This window comes from Aethalodelphis obliquidens, unplaced genomic scaffold (assembly GCF_003676395.1).
Source record: "Aethalodelphis obliquidens isolate GAN/ISIS:26980383/991018 unplaced genomic scaffold, ASM367639v1 scaffold63, whole genome shotgun sequence".
NCBI classification, from domain to species: Eukaryota; Metazoa; Chordata; class Mammalia; order Artiodactyla; family Delphinidae; genus Aethalodelphis; species Aethalodelphis obliquidens.
The window spans coordinates 3,625,306-3,641,327 of NW_020838007.1; the positions used below are offsets into that span (position 1 = coordinate 3,625,306).

Here is a 16,022-nt window from a genome sequence, read left to right on the forward strand (position 1 = left end):
AACAGCTAGAGATGGTACCTTCTTTGCGTTGGACGATATCGTGTTGGCCATCAAACTCTCCAGATAGCTGCCGAGGCTGATCCCCTTCACGGTGATGACGGCTTCTTGGGTGAGCACGGTCCTGCAGGAGAGCGAGAAGTGAAGGGTCTGAGCAGCCGGCGGGTGGGGGGAGCCCCCGCCCCGCCCCACCCCAGCCTTGAAGTTCAATGTCTGCTTACCTTCCTGGGTCCTCCGGGTGGGGTGTGTACACCAGCCTCTCGCTCACCGACACCCAGTTTGTGAGTGTGATCTTAAAACAGGAAACAATGGCTGTAGGTTCTATTTTTCTTGCATTTCTTCCCAGACCATCTGCCCCCACTCCTCCCATCCCCGAATCTGCACTTACTGGAGCCAGAGCAGAAGAAGCGCCAAGGCCCGCCAAGGCCCAGGAGGCACGGCCAAAGTACAGCCCAGGGACACCGCTCCTGGCCGCCCTCCCTCCACACCCCACCCAAACCTGAGCCGGGCTCATTAGCTGTCATCATTGTATGTGCAATATTTTTATGCCAGGCTCTGTATTTAATAAACCTCATTTTCTTTCATTAATCCTCAGGACAATACGGTGAGGTTTGCTCTTTTTTAGACAAGGAAAGTGAGGCTCAGAACAGGTTGATCACTGACACCCGCAGCCATACACTGATTCCGTGATAACCAGGACGCAGGCATGCGGCTGTCCCGCCCAAAGCCCTTCCTTTCCACTAGACCTCCTACAACAGCAAGAACCGTCCCTCTTTACCGACAACTAAGCCTTCTTGAAGGAGGAAGAGTAATTTTCCAAGTGAAGGAGAAGAGAGAACAATATATAAACTGTCAGTAATGGCTGATGTGGACACACCCACCCGGCTCCCTGTGACTTTGCGGAAGGGCTGCCTGGGCTAAGGAAAGGGGGCCCCGGGCAGAGGTCCAGGCGGTAAACCAAGGAGCCTCCGCACACAGTGACACGACCCACAGGGTAAGGGGCCTGACATAAACCATGCTCCCAGGCCACCCGTTTTCCCCAACATGCTCTTTGAATGTGCATGAGGCCAATATCAATGGTTCTTCATTGTGAGACGTGAGAGAGGAGGCCAGGAGAAAAGTGGCTGTTTCAGTGGCTGCGAAGAGCCGAGTGTGCTGTTGGCGGGCAGGATGGAGGCTGGGGGGGCAGGGAGGCACTGGGGAGGCGCACGGGGGCCCCGGGGCTGCCAGTCTGTCCCCTGGCCTGCCCACTGGTTACAAAGGTGTGTTCACATCATTATGTGTGTTCTTCTATACATTTTTATACTGGAATAAAAGACAAGTAAGATACTGCTAAATAAAGTCAGCCTTTCTATTAAAAATAAAAGATCACTTAGACCAAAGGCGGGCTGGAAAAAAAATTAAATGAAGACATTACGCACCATCGTGGCCATTGCTTACATTGGTGGAACAGAGCTCCATTTTCTTTCCCACTGGATCCACAACAGAATGTTCTCTAATGTATGTCAAAGTCCTACTGGTTCCCAAAATCTGAAAAACAAAGCAAAACCAGCATAGTGACGTGTTAGAAACTCCACCTTATATCCTAGAACACCGACCGCCATTTCCCATCCACTACCCATCTCTTCAACCAGGGATGCAGGTGTGGCTGCAGCAGCACCTCTAGCTCCTCCAGGTGCCTCTGTCCAGCAGGTGGGACGGACACACGAATCAGGGACATAGGGACCAGTGCTTAGACAGAGGAGAAAGCAGGGCAGGAACTGGGGTGCTGAGGTCAAGGTTGAGGACAAGGTCCGGCTGGTGAGTCAGCTGTGGACCGACCCTGACCCCCACCCCCCGGGCCCCGCTGTGTGGAGCCAACTCTGGGGTTCAGGCCACACCAAGCAGGATGATGAGGCTGGGGTGGGGGGACTGGGTGTGGGGAAGGGGTGGGGGACCGGGGGTCATGGGGTTTTGGGGGTCCTGTGGGCAGTGTCCCCACTGCAGGTGGGTCAGGGGATGTGTTGAACACTCAGGTGGATGATTAACTCAATTCACAGAGAAACAAACCATCTCTGGGGCTTCCCAGAAATCCCAAATGGGAAGGTTGTCATTCCCTGCATATGGGTGCCAGCTGGGCTGGCGGATGTAGACAGCTGTGTGAGTGTAGCTGGGGGTCATGCGGGTGCAGCCGGGCTCCACTGAGGGCTCACCGCTCTCACGAGGCTGGGCAGCCCCCACTCGGTGCTGAGGAGGCGGTGGCTGTGAAGCCGGCCCCGGCTGTCCACACTGCGCTCCAGCACGTCGACGCCCACGACACTGGGGTTCATGGGATTCGGGTACTTCCTCATGGCAGCCTTGATGACTGTGTCCCACGGGTGGCTGGAGGAAAACGCAACCAACAGCATGAGCAGACAGTGGGTCCAAAGTCAGGTCAACCCTGTTCTTCAAGCTTTGTTCCAACAAATACACCTGAGGAGTTGGGCTCTGGACCCAGATCTTGGATCGCTGATCCCCCGGGCAACCAGGGGGCGGGCGGGGGGCACAGACCAGACTCAGGCCTGGCCATCCCAGCTTGGCTAAGGGCCCCCTCCTTCCCCAGCCCTGCAGAGCCTAAAGAGGCAGAACCCTTTGGTCTGGGGCTTCTGGGCAAGAGACAATGTCCCTTTTCCCTGTCTGTCACCACCTCCCATGCTGCTCTGTGGGCTGCAAGGCCGGGGGGCCAGGGCTCATTCCTGCCTCCACCTGGTCGCAGTAACTGTGGGGGCCCTTTTGCTGACTGCCCGCCTCACCCCTGCAGCCCACCACAGGCCAAAGCAGCACACCTGCCCAACACGGATCACCCACAGCTGCTGCCCAGCTATGAGGTCCTGAAGCAACTACTTTGTTCCAGCTTCTAAGCAGTATGTGACTTGAAATGGCTACATATGTTTTCTGATTATTAAAAATTGTATTTGAAATTTTGAAAAATAACACAGGATGAGGAAAATAAAAATCCACAATTTCACTATCTGGAGACAAGTCTGTGCAGGCGTCCTGTAGACGCCACCCCTCCCCTCTGGCCCTGAGCCCTGGAGTGAGGGGTGGACACCGGTGTCCCTGTTTGTTTCCTGCCATCAGAGACCACACAGCTGCCCCTGCTCCCCAGAGCTCTGTGCCTGTTGAGGCCGGCAGCCCTAAAGGCATCCAAGGGCTCAGAGTCCGGGGTACTCAGGGTGGACCTTCCCCAGGCGCTGCTGTCCTGGTTTTTCCTTCAGGATGCGCGCCCAGGTGCATCCCCACAGAGGTGAGTGCGTCTCAACAACACCGTTGTTTCCCCATACGTACCCACACAGGTTTGAGCGGCATGTACAGACAGCCCAGACCCAAGACCTAGAGACACGCATGCATGCACAGACGTCCACACGCTCAGAAATTAAACTGGGATCATGCTCCTTACATGCACTGATTACTGCTTTTTATATGTAACAGACGAACATTTTCCTGCATTATGAGGCTATTTTCAGAAATACGACTCTAAGTAACTGCACAACAGGCCACCCTGTGGACAGTGGTGTAACCAGACCCCTCTGGCAGATTATTATGTTTTTAATCTAGTTTTTATTTGTATTACTTTCATCATCATTTAATCCTGGAAACCTTACATTTCTTTTTTTTTTACTGTATATTTTTTGAATTTTATTTATTTTTTTATACAGCAGGTTCTTATTAGTCATCCATTTTATACATATTAGTGTATATATGTTAATCCCAATCTCCCAATTCATCACACCACCACCACCCCCCGCCACTTTCCCCCCTTGGTGTCCATACATTTGTTCTCTACATCCGTGTCTCTCTTTCTGCCCTGCAAACTGGTTCATCTGTACCATTTTTCTAGGTTCCACATATATGCATTAATATACAAGATTTGTTTTTCTCTTTCTGACTTACTTCACTCTGCATGACAGTCTGTAGATTCATCCACGTCTCTACAAATGACCCAATTTCGTTCTCTTTTATGGCTGAGTAATATTCCATTGTACATATGTACCACATCTTCTTTATCCATTCGTCTCTTGCTGGGCATTTAGGTTGCTTCCATGACCCGGCTGTTGTAAATAGTGCTGCAATGAACACTGGAGTGCATTTGTCTTTTTGAAATATGGTTTTCTCTGGCTATATACCCAGTAGTGTGATTGCTGGGTCATATCCTAATTCTATTTTTAGTTTTTGAAGGAACCTCCATACTGTTCTGCATAGTGGCTGTATCAATTTACATTCCCACCAACAGTGCAAGAGGGTTCCCTTTTCTCCACACCCTCTTCAGCATTAGTTGTTTGTAGATTTTCTGATGATGCCCATTCTAACTGGTGTGAGGTGAGATACCTCATTGTAGTTTAGATTTGCATTTCTCTAATAATTAGTGATGTTGAGCAGCTTTTCACGTGCTTCTTGGACATTCGTACGTCTTCTTTGGAGAAATGTCTATTTAGGTCTTCTGCCCATTTTCTTATTGGGTTGTTTGTTTTATTAATATTGAGCTGCATGAGCTGTTTATATATTTTGGAGATTAATCCTTTGTCCGTTGATTCGTTTGCAAATATTTTCTCCCATTCTGAAGGTTGTCTTTTCGTCTTGTTTGTAGTTTCCTTTGCTTTGCAAAAGCTTTTAAGTTTCATTAGGTCCAATTTGTTTATTTTTGCTTTTATTTCCATTACTCTAGGAGGTGGGTCAAAAAAGATCTTGCTGTCATTTATGTCAAAGAGTGTTCTTCCTATGTTTTCCTCTAAGAGTTTTATAGAGTCTGGTCTTACATTTAGGTTTCTAATCCACTTTGAGTTTATTTTTGTGTATGGTGTTAGGGAGTGTTCTAATTTCATTCTTTTACCTGTACCTGTCCAGTTTTCCCAGCATCACTTATTGAAGAGCCTGTCTTTTCTCCATTGTATACCCTTGCCTACTTTGTCATAGATTACTTGACTATAGGTGCGTGGATATTATCTCTGGGCTTTCTATCCTGTTTCATTGATCTATATTTCTGTTTTTGTGCCAGTACCATATTGTCTTGATTACTGTAGCTTTGTAGTAGTCTGAAGTCACGGAGTCTGATTCCTCCAGCTCTGTCTTTTTCCCTCAAGACTGTTATGGCTATTCGGGGTCTTTTGTGTCTCCATACAAATTTTAAGACTTTTGGTTCTAGTTCTGTAAAAAACTCCATTGGTAATTTGATAGGGATTGCACTGAATCTGTAGATTGCTTTGGGTAGTATAGGCATTTTCACAATACTGATTCTTCCAATGCAAGAACATGGTATATCTCTCCATCTGTTTGTATTATCTTTAATTTTTCTCATCAGTGTCTTCTAGTTTTCTGCACACAGGTCCTTTGTCTCCCAGGTAGGTTTATTCCTAGGTACTTTATTCTTTTTGTTGCAATGGTAAATGGGAGGGTTTCCTTAATTTCTCTTTCAGATTTTTCATCATTAGTGTATAGGAATTCAAGAGATTTCTATGCATTAATTTTGTATCCTGCTACATTACCAAATTCATTGATTAGCTCTAGTACTTTTCTGGTGGCATCTTTGGGATTCTCTACGTATAGTATCATGTCATCTGCAAACAGTGACAATTTTACTTCTTTTCCGATTTGGATTCCTTTTTTTTCTTTTCCTTCTCTGATTGCTGTGGCTAAAACATGCAAAACTATGTTGAATAACAGCGGCGAAGGTGGACATCCTTGTCTTGTTCCTGATCTTAGAGGAAATAATTTCAGTTTTTCACCATTGAGAATGATATTTGCTGTGGGTTTGCCGTATATGGCCTTGATTATGTTGAGGTAGGTTCCCTCTATGCCCACTTTCTGGAGAGTTTTTATCATAAATGGGTGTTGAATTTTGTCAAATGCTTTTTCTGCATCTATTGAGATGATCATATAGTTTTTATTCTTCAATTTGCTAATATGGTGTATCACATTGATTGATTTGCATATATTGAAGAATCCTTGCATCCCGGGGATAAATCCCACTTGATCATGGGGTATGATCCTTTTAATGTGTTGTTGGATTCTGTTTGCTAGTATTTTGTTGAGCTTTTTTGTGTCTATGTCCATCAGTGATATTGGTCTGTAATTTTCTATTTTTGTAGTATTTTGTCTGGTTTTGGTATCAGGGTGATGGTGGCCTCATAGAATGAGTTTGGGAGTGTTCCTTCCTCTGCAATTTTTTGGAAGAGTTTGAGAAGGATGGGTGTTAGCTCTTCTCTAAATGTTTGACAGAATTCATCTGTGAAGCCATCTGGTCCCAGACTTTTGTTTGTTGGAAGATTTTTAATCACAGTTTCAATTTCATTACTTGTGACTGGTCTGTTCATATTTTCTATTTCTTCCTGCTTCATTCTTGGAAGGTAATATCTTTCTAAGAATTTGTCCATTTCTTCCACGTTGTCCATTTTATTGGCATAGAGCTACTTGTAGTAGTCTCTTAGGATGCTTTGTATTTCTGCAGTGTCTGGTGTAACTTCTTTTTCATTTCTAATTTTATTGATTTGAGTCCTCTCCCTCTTTTTCTTGATGAGTCTGGCTAATGGTCTATCAATTTTGTTTATCTTCTCAAAGAACCAGCTTTTAGTTTTATTGATCTTTGCTACTGTTTTCTTTGGGTTTTTTTCATTTATTTCTGCTCTGATCTTTATGATTTCTTTCCTTCTACTAACTTTGGGTTTTGCCTGTTCTTCTTTCTCTAGTTCCTTTAGGTGTAAGGTTAGATTGTTTGAGATTTTTGTTTCTTGAGGTAGGCTTGTATTGCTATAAACTTCCCTCTTAGAACTGCTTTTGCTGCATCCCATAGGTTTTGGATCATCGTGTTTTCACTGTCATTGGTCTCTGGGTATTTTCTGATTTCCTCTTTGATTTCTTAAATGATCTCTTGGTTATTTAGTAACGTATTGTTTAGTCTCCATGTTTTTTACGTTTTTTTCCCTGTAATTGATTTCTAATCTCATAGCGTTGTGGTCAGAAAAGATGCTTGATATGATTTCAATTTTCTTAAATTTACCGAGGCTTGATTTGTGACCCAAGATGTGATCTATCCTGGAGAATGTTCCATGTGCACTTGAGAAGAAAGTGTAATCTGCTGTTTTTGGATGGAATGTCCTATAAATATCAATTAAATCTATCTGGTCTATTGTATCATTTAAAGCTTCTGTTCCCTTATTTATTTTCATTTTGGATGATCTGTCAATTGGTGTAAGTGAGGTGTTAAAGTCCCTCACTATTATTGTGTTACTGTCGATTTCCTCTTTTATAGCTGTTAGCAGTTGCCATATGTATCCAGGTGCTCCTATGTTGGGTGCATATACATTTATAATTGTTATATTTTCTTCTTGGATTGATCCCTTGATCATTATGTAGTGTCCTTCCTTGTCTTTTGTAACATTATTTTAAAGTCTATTTTATCTGATATGAGTATTGCTACTCCAGCTTTCTTTTGATTTCCATTTGCCTGGAATATCTTTTCCATCCCCTCACTTTCAGTCTGTTTGTGTCCCTAGGTCTGAAGTGGGTCTCTTGTAGACAGCATATATACGGGTCTTGTTTTTGTATCCATTCAGCAAGCCTGTGTCTTTTGGTTGGAGCATTTAATCCATTCATGTTTAAGGTAATTTTCAATATGCATGTTATTACTACCATTTTCTTAATTGTTATGGGTTTGTTTTTGTAGGTCCTTTTCTTCTCTTGTGTTTCCCACTTAGAGAAGTTCCTTTAGCATGTGTTGTAGAGCTGGTTTGGTGGTGCTGAATTCTCTTAGCTTTTGCTTGTGTGTAAAGCTTTTGATTTCTCCATCGAATCTGAATGAGATCCTTGCTGGGCAGAGTAATCTTGGTTGTAGGTTCTTCCCTTTCATCACTTTAAATATATCGTGCCATTCCCCTTTGGCTTGTAGAGTTTTTGCTGAGAAATCAGCTGTTAACCTTATGGGAGTTTCCTTGTATGTTATTTGTTGCTTTTCCCTTGTTGCTTTCAATAATTTTTCTTTGCCTTTTTTTTTTTTTTTTTTGCGGTACACGGGCCTCTCACTGTTGTGGCCTCTCCCATTGCGGAGCACAGGCTCCGGACGTGCAGGCTCAGTGGCCATGGCTCACGGGCCCAGCCACTCTGCGGCATGTGGGATCTTCCCGGACTGGGGCACGAACCTGTGTCCCCTGCATCGGCAGGCGGACTCTCAACCACTGCGCCACCAGGGAAGCCCTTTGTCTTTAATTCTTGTCAATTAGATTACTATGTGTCTCAGTGTGTTTCTCCTTAGGTTTATCCTGCCTGGGACTCTCTGCACTTCCTGGACTTGGGTGGCTATTTCCTTTCCCATGTTAGCGAAGTTTTTGACTATAATCTCTTCAAATATTTTCTTGAGTCCTTTCTCTCTCTCTTCTCCTTCTGGGACCCCTATAATGCGAATGTTGTTGCATTTAATGTTGTCCAGAGGTCTCTTAGGCTGTCTTCATTTCTTTCATTCTTTTTTCTTTATTCTGTTCCGCAGCAGTGAATTCCACCATTCTATCTTCCAGGTCACTTATCCGGTCTTCTGCCTCAGTTATTCTGCTATTGATTCCTTCTAGTGTATTTTTCATTTCATGTATTGTATCTGTATATCTGTATTCAGTTATTGTATTCATCTCTGTTTGTTTGTTCTTTAATTCTTCTAGGTCTTTGTTAAACATTTCTTGCATCTTCTCCATCTTTGCCTCCATTCTTTTTCCGAGGTCCTGAATCATCTTCACTATCATTATTCTGAATTCTTTTTCTGGAAGGCTGCCTATCTCCACTTCATTTAGTTGTTTTTCTGGGGTTTTATCTTGTTCCTTCATCTGGTACATAGCCCTCTGCCTTTTCATCTTGTCTATCTTTCTGTGAATGTGGTTTTTGTTCTGCAGGTTGCAGGACTGTAGTTCTTCTTGTTTCTGCTGTCTGCCCTCTGGTGGATGAGGCTATCTAAGAGGTCTGTGCCAGTTTCCTGATGGGAGGGACTGGTGGTGGGTAGAGCTGGGTGTTGCTCTGGTGGGCAGAGCTCAGTAAAACTTTAATCTGCTTGACTGCTGATGGGTGGGGCTGGCTTCCCTCCCTGTTGGTTGTTTGGGCTGAGGCAACCCAACGCGGGAGCCTACCCTGCTCTTTGGTGGGGCTAATGGTGGACTCTAGGAGGGCTCACACCAAGGAGTACTTCCCAGAACTTCTGCTGCCAGTGTCCTTGTCCCTGCAGTGAGACACAGCTACCCCCTCCTCTGCAGGAGACCCTCCAACACTAGCAGGTAGGTCTGGTTCAGACTCCTATGGGGTCACTGCTCCTTCCCCTGGGTCCTGATGCACACACTACTTTGTGTGTGCCCTCCAAGAGTGGAGTCTCTGTTTCCCCCAGTCCTGTCAAAGTCCTGCAATCAAATCCCACTAGTCTTCAAAGTCTGATTCTCTAGGAATTCCTCCTCCCTTTGCTGGACCCCTAGGCTGGGAAACCTGATGTGGGGCTCAGAACCTTCACTCCAGTGGGTGGACTTCTGTGGTATAAGTGCTCTCCAGTTTGTGAGTCACCCACCCAGCAGTTATGGGATTTGGTTTTATTGTGATTGAGCCCCTCCTACTGTCTCATTGTGGCTTCTCCTTTGTCTTTTGATATGGGGTATCTTTTTTGGTGAGTTCCAGTGTCTTCCTGTGGATGACTGTTCAGCAGTTAGTTGTGATTCCGGTGCTCTCACAAGAAGGAGTGAGCACACATCCTTCTACTCTGCCATCTTGAACCAATCTCCTCTGGCAGATTATTTTGATCGCGTCCAACCTTCACTGTACAATGAAGGCAGCAGGGAAAACTGGTTCACACCAGCCTTTCAATATATGTCTTTTTCCTTAGGATAAATTTCTAGAATGGAATTACTAAATTAAACATCAAAGATTATGAATATATTGAAGGTTTTTGTTTCATCTTTGATGTCCTTTTTAAATATAACTTATTGACCATGAATTTACTTTATCCTCATAAAACGCTCATCCCAGGTCAAAAAGCTAGCAATGAGACGCAGACTAGAGCTGGGTCTCCCAGCCCCTACTCCACAGTCTTTCTGTCACACCCACGGCCTCTGCACTGTCAGGTCCAGAAGCCCCGCTCTTTAACAAAGGAATGCTTTTTCAAGCCATGGAATCGTGTCACCGCACTAACATGTCCACCAGCTCCAAAGAAGCAGAGATGAAGCTGGTCCTGATCACTCTGCAGTGGACAGGGAGCCTTTCTTCTCAGTAAAAGAACTGTTAGGGGCACAGTCGACAACTCTGCGGAAGGAGGGAGAATCCAGATACTCATGAGAGCAGAGGCGGGGGATGGGGGCTGCCCAGTGAAATAAGCTGTGAGCTTTGTAAGTCAAGTTCCCCAGAGTAGTTCCCATAAAAATCATTACTTTAGGCAGAATAGGGTGAGGACACAGCGTGCCTGGGACCTGCCTACAACAACCCAGGGGAAGGAGCAGGGAATGGGGGCGCATGAGACCAGACATCTGTGAGAGGAACTGTTAGCCTGCAGAAGGGCACTGCACTCATTATTCCAGTCTCCACTCTTGCATAATGTGCATAATAATGAGTCCAAAAAAAAAAAATTGGAGGGACTTCCCTGGTGGCACAGTGGTGAGGACCCTGCTCTCCCAATGCAGGGGGCCCAGGTTCTATCCGTGGTCAGGGAACTGGATCCCACATGCTGCGGCTGGGAGTTCACATGCCACAATTAAGGGGCCTGCGGGGCACAGCTGAGGAGCCCGTGAGCTGCAACTAAGAAAGCCCGTGTGGGGAATTCCCTGGTGGTGCAGTGGGTAAGAATCCATCTGCCAATGCAGGGGACACAGGTTCAAGCCCTGGTCTGGGAAGGTCCCACATGCCACGGAGCAACTAAGCTCATGAGCCACAACTACTGGGCCTGTGCTCTAGAGCCTGTGAGCCACAACTACTGAGCTCGCATGCCACAACTACTGAAGCCCATGCACCTAGAGCCCGTGCTCTGCAACAACAGAAGGCACCGCAATGAAAAGCCCACGCACTGCAACAAAGAGTAGCCCCCACGTGTCGCAACTAGAGAAAGCCCGCGTGCAGCAATGAAGACCCAACACAACCATAAATAAATAAATTTATTTAAAAAAAAGAAAGCCCACCTGCCACAACTAAGACCCAGCGTGATGAAATAAAAAAATAAAATAAAATGGAATGGAATGGAAATGAAATGAAATAAAATAAATATATGTTTTAAAAAAAAAAGGATGAAGGAAAAGTGCTCAGACCCCAAGAGACCCCGGGCCAGCCCAGTGGTTCTTGGAGCAAGGCCCGCAAAGCTGGGCTCTCTGGCCCCTCCAGGAGCCTGGGTGCTGCTGGGAGGGCCTGCCCTTCTGGCTGCACGACATCAGCCAAAGCTGCAGGAGCCCGAGTCAGACCACAGACTGCCAGCCTCTCCCCAGGAGTGACGGCCGGGTCAAGGCTGCATGGTGGTCACTGCTGAGCTGTGCACTCAGGGCCCATCCCTGATGAGAAAGTAAAAGGACTCATTTTACTACACCTGGATCCCTGGTTCTGAGTGAGGGCACAGAAAGGATGCGGGAGGCCTTGCTGGTCGGGAAGCACTGGTGGCCACAGGGGTGGCAGCTCAGCTACTGTGCTTCCCCAGCCACCACTTCTCCTTGAAACTACTGACCACAAACTGTGGTCACTCAGACGTGGGTGTCGGACAGGCATTTTCTCAAAGATTAATGAAGTGAGCCTGTCACTCGGAGGAAAACACCTGATGGCATTTGCTGTCAAAGATAAAACTTGAGCTTCTAAGTGAAAACTGGAATTTTAGAAAACTTGTATCACTACCATGGGCCTGCTGCTTGCCCCACACTGTACCCGGTGACCCACACGGCCAAGTGACCAGTGCGAGACGTCACAGATCACATGGGAGAAGGACTCACTCAAAGTACGAGACGGGCCATTACTCTGGTCCTCGTGGTGTCAGATTTTACACTGCAATTAATTTGAGAAATTACTGCTTGTTTCGTTGCAATAGCAAAGAACAGCTACGACTATTTTTAAAGACTTTTGAAATACCTTTGCCAACTAGGTTTTACTCACATATAGTGTGAGGCTGGATTTTAATCATTTACTTCAACCAAAACAACAGACTGCAAACACTGAATGCAGAAGCCGACAGGACCATCAAGTTAGTGTCCATGCAGGGACCTCCCTGGTAGTCCAGTGGTAAAGAATCTGCCTTCCAATGCAGGGGACACGGGTTTGATCCCTGGTCGGAGAACTAAGATCCCACGTGCCACGGGGCAACTAAGCCTGCGCACCACAATTACTGAGCCTGTGTGCCTCAACTAGAGCTCACGTGACGCACCTACAAAGCCCACACGCTCTGGAGCCCATGTGCCACTAGAGAGAAGCTTGGGTGCTGCAATGAAAGATCCCACATGCTGCAAGGAAGATTCCGCGTGCCGCAACGAAGACCCAACACAGCCAAAAAATAAATTAATTAATTAAATTATTTTTTAATAAAATAAAAAATTAAAAAAAATAAAATCTGTTGACAATAAAAAACAGTGTCTATGCAGCCCGACATTATAGAAATTGGGAAAAAATAAACAAAACAGTGCCACTCTTACTACTTTGAGGGGTTTTGGAAACTACAGGTTTTTTAAATTTAAGAAATGTTATTTATGTTAATGTAATGGGTTTATTACTGTTAATTTTAATAAATTAATAAATATCTTAAAATTTATCAGTTTTAATTTCTAATATGGTAAATATTAGTAGATTTAACCCACATAAACAAACACTGTTTGGGTCCCCAATATTTTCTAAGAGTGTAAAGAGGTCCTACTGCTGATGAGTTTGAGGATTTCTGGCCTAAGTAAATGCCCTTGATTAACTGACCCAGAAATATACACAGGAGTGGTCACCACAACATGATTTGTAATAAGGGGGAAACAATGTCCCTTCAATAAGAGAAAGAAAAAATGGTGACATATTCTTTATGGAATAAATGGAATATTGGAATACTATACAGCTGAGATACAAATGTGTATGTGTACATGTATACACACAGATCTCAAATAGATACACACACACACACACACACGCACAGATCTCAGGAACACATTGTTGAGAAGAAAGAGAAACTGAAAAGATCTGTACAAGATGGTGCCAGTGATTTCTATTTTAAAAAAACAAATACTACATTTTGTTTATGGAACATATACCTTCGGGAGGCTACCCACCAGGTTCACAATCATGACCGCCTGTGAGAGAGAGGAGGGAACAGCACTAGGAGGGGACAGTGGGCACTTCACCTCCTACCTGTAACATTCCATTTCTCTTATTTAAAAAGGGACGGGGTTCCCTCCTCCTGGCCACAGAGCAAGCCTGCTTTAGGGCAGCCTCTCCTCCTTACTTCCCTGAGAGGGACACTGCCTACTAGAGACCTCTCCTGGGAGCTGCTGGAATCCAAGTAGTGTACAGCCTTGACTGCTGGGAATCTACTCATACTGGCTGTTATTAAAGATTTTGTTATAGCCCACCTGAAACCTCAGTCAATGCTGTAAGGATGGGATTTACAAACCTGCATTTACCAGCCTGTTAATTTTTAAGTGCCCCTTTCTATATGTTTCTATTTCGGTCCTATATTTTCCACTACTATTTAATCTACTTTAAACCAAAGGGTTCTCCATTTCTGTGGGAGTTTATACTGCTCTCAGCTCTGTCTGATCTCCAGTGCCCAGGGTTTCTTCGGTGTGTGAACAATGGAGGAAAACTTGGTATGTGAACAATGGAGGAAAACTTGACTCAAAAGTTTTCGTGCCCCAGCAAAGGAAACAAAATGAAACAAAAAGACAACCTACGGAATGGGAGAAAATTTTGCAAAGGATGCAACTGATTAATTTCCAAAATATACAAAACAGCTCATACAGCTCAGTAACAACAACAACAACAAAAAACCCAATCCAAAAATGAGCAGAAGACCTAAATAGACATTTCTCCAAAGAAGACACACAGATGGCCAATAGGCACATGAAAAGATGGTCAACATTGCTAATCCTTAGAGAAATGTAAATCAAAACTACAATGAGAAAAAAAAAAAAAAACTACAATGAGGTACCACCTCACACCAGTCAGAGAGACCATCATTAAAAAGTCTACAAATAACAAATGCTGGAGAGGGTGTGGAGAAAAGGGAACCCTCTTACACTGTTTGTGCAAATGTAAATTGGTGCAGCCACTATGGAAAACAGTAGGGACGTTCCTCAAAAAACTAAAAATAGAGTAGCCATATGATCCTGCAATACCATTCCTGGGCATATATCCAGAGAAAATTATAATTCTAAAAGATACATGCACCCCAACGTTCACTGCAGCACTATTTACAATAGCCAAGATATGGAAGCAACCTGAATGTCCATCTAAAGATGAACGGATAAAGAAGATGTGGTATACATACAGGATGGAATAATATTCAGCTATAAAAAAGAATGAAGTAATGTCATTTGCAGCAACATGGATGGACCTGGAGATTATCATACCAAGTGAAGTAAAAGTCAAGCAAAGACACATATCATATGATATTGCTTATATGTGGAATCTTAAAAAAATGACACAAATGAACTTACTTACAAAACAGAAATAGACTCACAGACATAGAAAACAAACTTACGATTACCAAAGGGGGAAGGGAGGGAATTAAATTAGGAGTTGGGAATTAAAATATACACACTGCTATATATAAAATACATAACCAACAAGGACCTGTGTATAGCACAGGGAACTATACTCAGTATCTTGTAATAACCTATAATGGAAAAGAATCTAAAAAAGAGTGTGTGTGTGTGTGTGTGTATATATATATATAATCTGAATCATTTTGCAGTACACCTAAAACAAATACAACATTGTTGGACTTCCCTGGTGGTCCAGTGGTTGAGACTCCATGCTTCTACAGCAGGGGAGCAGTTTGAGCCCTGGTCAGGGAACTAAGATCCCACATGTCTGTCGTGCGGCAGGGGGTGGGGGGGACTAATACAACATTGTAAATCAACTGTATTGCAATAAAAAACTTTTTTTAAGTCTTTGTGCCTGATTATTTTTGGCCTTTCAAGAGTAAATTTATTATTTCCAATCAAATATTCAACAAACATATAAAAAGAAAACAAGTATAGAAAGAAAAAGGTGTGTAATCCTCAGAGGAAAAAAATCAGGGATTTCAAGGGACTAAGCAAGGGGAAAACTCCATGGTAAGCTCAGCTAGAAAGCCAGGCTTCCAAATCTGTACCGTCCTGCAGATGTGATGCTGCCACACAGCATCATGTCACCCGCCCTGGCAGCTGCGTGACCTCCCCCCAGCGGTCTTCCACATTTGTCAATTCTCATCATGGCGCTCGGCTTTTAAAAATCAATGGGAGGAGATCTGTGCCCAGTCCACAGGAGCTCAGGGGTTGATGGGAATTTCTCTGGTGGACAGTCGCCCTCATTTCAAAGGACATCTGCTCCCCAGGATATTCCTTGGTCCCTCACTGAGCACCTACTATGTGCCAGGGACACAAAATGAATGAAGTGAGGGTTGAAGCAAGGATGCACACTACCACACGGATGAACCTCAACAATCATGCTAACTGAAAGCAGCCAGACACAGAAGACGGTTTGGTGTATGATTGCATTTATGTGAAATGTCCAGAAAAGGCAAATCCATAGAAACAGGAAGCAGATACTGATCTGGCTGGGGCGAGGAGTGGACAGTGACTGCAGACGGGCATGAAGGGTCTTTGTAGGATGAGGAAATGTTCTACAACTGGACTATGGAGATGTTGTACAACTATGTAAATTTACTAAAAGTCGTTGAATTGTATGATTTAAATGGGTGAATATTATCAATAGTGACTTTTCACAGCTGACAATTCACTTCTGCTTGTCGACCAACATTTCCTGAATTTGTAGGGCAGTCCTGGCCTGAGCTGCACAGCCTGGGCATTCACCATCTGCAGGAACTTAACCTGTCCCCTCTGCATCCAGATGGT

At 44.5% G+C, this 16,022-nt stretch overlaps 1 protein-coding gene across 20 annotated transcripts in view; it reads right to left on the minus strand.

Annotated features, from left to right (window-relative positions):
• PRELID3A (PRELI domain containing 3A) overlaps nt 1–16,022 on the minus strand; it is a 108,709-nt gene that overhangs the window by 65,598 nt on the left and 27,089 nt on the right. For 10 of the 20 annotated variants that reach the window (XR_003429071.1, XM_027088538.1, XM_027088530.1 and 7 more), the window contains exons 2-5: nt 2,190–2,358; nt 1,438–1,527; nt 219–289; nt 19–121 (exon numbers count right to left, since the gene is read on the minus strand). Coding sequence is in view for 18 of the 20 variants with exons in the window: in XM_027088538.1 (XP_026944339.1) it covers nt 19–121; nt 219–289; nt 1,438–1,527; nt 2,190–2,358 (433 nt within the window). In the remaining 2 variants the exon portion in view is untranslated. Of the gene's footprint in view, nt 1–18; nt 122–218; nt 290–1,418; nt 1,528–2,189; nt 2,359–16,022 lie in introns of all 20 variants that reach the window. The other 10 variants (XR_003429072.1, XM_027088528.1, XM_027088527.1 and 7 more) reach the window with 1 other exon arrangement.